At 61.2% G+C, this 1,885-nt stretch overlaps 1 protein-coding gene across 1 annotated transcript in view; it reads left to right on the forward strand.

Moving 5' to 3' along the window:
• PPP6C (protein phosphatase 6, catalytic subunit) overlaps window positions 1-1,381 on the forward strand; it is a gene marked incomplete at both ends in the record, with an annotated part of 1,728 nt that extends 347 nt beyond the window's left edge. The window contains 2 exons of the mRNA XM_010131311.1: window positions 958-1,037; window positions 1,172-1,381. Coding sequence (XP_010129613.1) covers window positions 958-1,037; window positions 1,172-1,381 — 290 coding nt within the window. The remainder of the gene's footprint in view (window positions 1-957; window positions 1,038-1,171) is intronic.
• Window positions 1,382-1,885: the final 504 nt, after the last annotated feature.

The following is a 1,885-nucleotide window of genomic DNA, read 5'->3' on the forward strand; positions in this document are numbered from 1 at the left end:
CCTCGGGAGCCTGCTTGGGGCACAGCAGGACCCGGGCCTGGGTGGGACGTGGGCTCAGCACGACGTGAACGCTGTCATTTGTGAACGCAGTCGCTGCACTGGTGAGGTAGGACAGGGTTTAGTCCAGATCTCGCTGCTGGTTTCCTCCAGCATCTTGTGTCTTGGTGCCACGCTCGGTTTCGGAGGCTGTAGGTGATGCAGCGTGTGCTCTGGTGTCTCTGGTGAACGGGTCTGCACGAGGCCGTGGTGTTGCTGTAACGCCCCGTGAGTGTCAGCACAACTAGATATCAGTGTCACGCACACAGCGTTCACGGTGGCGCCGCTCCCGTCCAGCAGCGAGCGTGAGGGCAGGGACCGAGCGGCAGAGCAGCTCTGTGAAAAATGGGGAATTAAATTGCTGGGGAACTCGTTAGTTGTTGTGAGGCTTGGGGAGAGGCTGCAGAGATCCCGGCGGGGGGCTCACCCCTGCCCAAAGAGCGGCGCCTGTTGCGTCCTTCCCGTCAGCAGGTACAGACGTTCACAGGCCGCTCAGGCCATCCCCGTCTGTCAGGTTTATTGCCACGTCCCCGCAGCTTCAGGCGAAGCCCCCGCAGCACCCGACTGTGGCCTGAGTGTCCTCCCCTGGTCCTGCCCAGGTCACGCTTTCTGCCTCCGTCCTGTCTATGATTTGCTGGTTTAAGCACCGAGCTGGTCGAGTCAGGGCTCCGTTCCCCACTGCGGGGCACAGTGAAGCGTCACTGGCTGAGTCACACTGCACGAGACCCTGCGGTCTCTGCACCGCCAGGCTGCGGCTCACCAGTCCCAGGGGGTGCTGGGCCAGCGGTGGGGCCTTTGCGTGCCCCCACTGCTCCTCCTCGGGCCCTTAGCGCAGCTCTGAGCTCCGCTGTGAGTGGTTGCCTCTGACCTGCTGCTTAACTGCTCCTGATCCACTCAGAGGACACAAATTCTCTTTGACAGACGAGTGCCAAACCAAGTATGGAAATGCAAACGCATGGAGATACTGCACCAAGGTCTTTGACATGCTCACGATCGCAGCGGTAAGTGCGAACACCGGTGACCCCCCGCACACACCGCTCTGCGAACGGGACTGTGAGGGCTGTGACCGTGCAGGGTCACGCTGGCGGCTGGTGAAGTCGTTGGGTGTTGTGCCCACATGTCTCTTTTCCTGCAGCTGATCGATGAGCAGATCCTGTGTGTGCATGGCGGCCTCTCTCCAGACATCAAGACGCTCGATCAGATCCGGACCATCGAACGCAATCAGGAAATCCCCCACAAAGGCGCCTTCTGTGACCTCGTCTGGTCTGACCCAGAGGACGTCGACACGTGGGCCATCAGCCCGCGTGGCGCGGGCTGGCTCTTCGGCGCCAAGGTGACAAACGAGGTAACGACGCTGTTCTGTGCCGCATAAAGTAGCTGCGGGTGTGAGAGCAGCTCGGTGTGACGTTGACCCCGGTGACAAACGGATCGAGGTGACGGACACTCCTTGTCAGGGCGCTGTGAGTAAAGTCGTGGCGGGGGGGGAAGGTTTGCTCAAGCCAGACAGAAAAAAGGAGGCGTTTGAACTGGAAAGCATAAACACAGCTGCCAGGTGTGGTCACGCTGATCCGGCTCTGCAGAGGTGTGGCGCGGTGAGGCGTAGCTGGTAGCAGAAGGAGGATGCTTCTCTAAGGGTGTAGGAGAAGGAAAAGTACCGTACCATTTCTCCTGACAGTTCTGCTCCCAGTTCTCGCGCTTTGGGAAGTGGAGAGCTGAGCTCCCGGCCTGGGAACCGCTGCACTGGAATCACCGCGCTCGTTCCGCACGAGCGTCTCTGGCCCTTCGGCAGGATGGAGCCTGGCGGGAGGGCGGGCCTGGCCCTGCCCACCGTGGTTCTCCCTGCCCACCG

Source organism: Buceros rhinoceros, unplaced genomic scaffold, assembly GCF_000710305.1.
Source record: "Buceros rhinoceros silvestris isolate BGI_N320 unplaced genomic scaffold, ASM71030v1 scaffold38322, whole genome shotgun sequence".
Taxonomy (NCBI): domain Eukaryota; kingdom Metazoa; phylum Chordata; class Aves; order Bucerotiformes; family Bucerotidae; genus Buceros; species Buceros rhinoceros.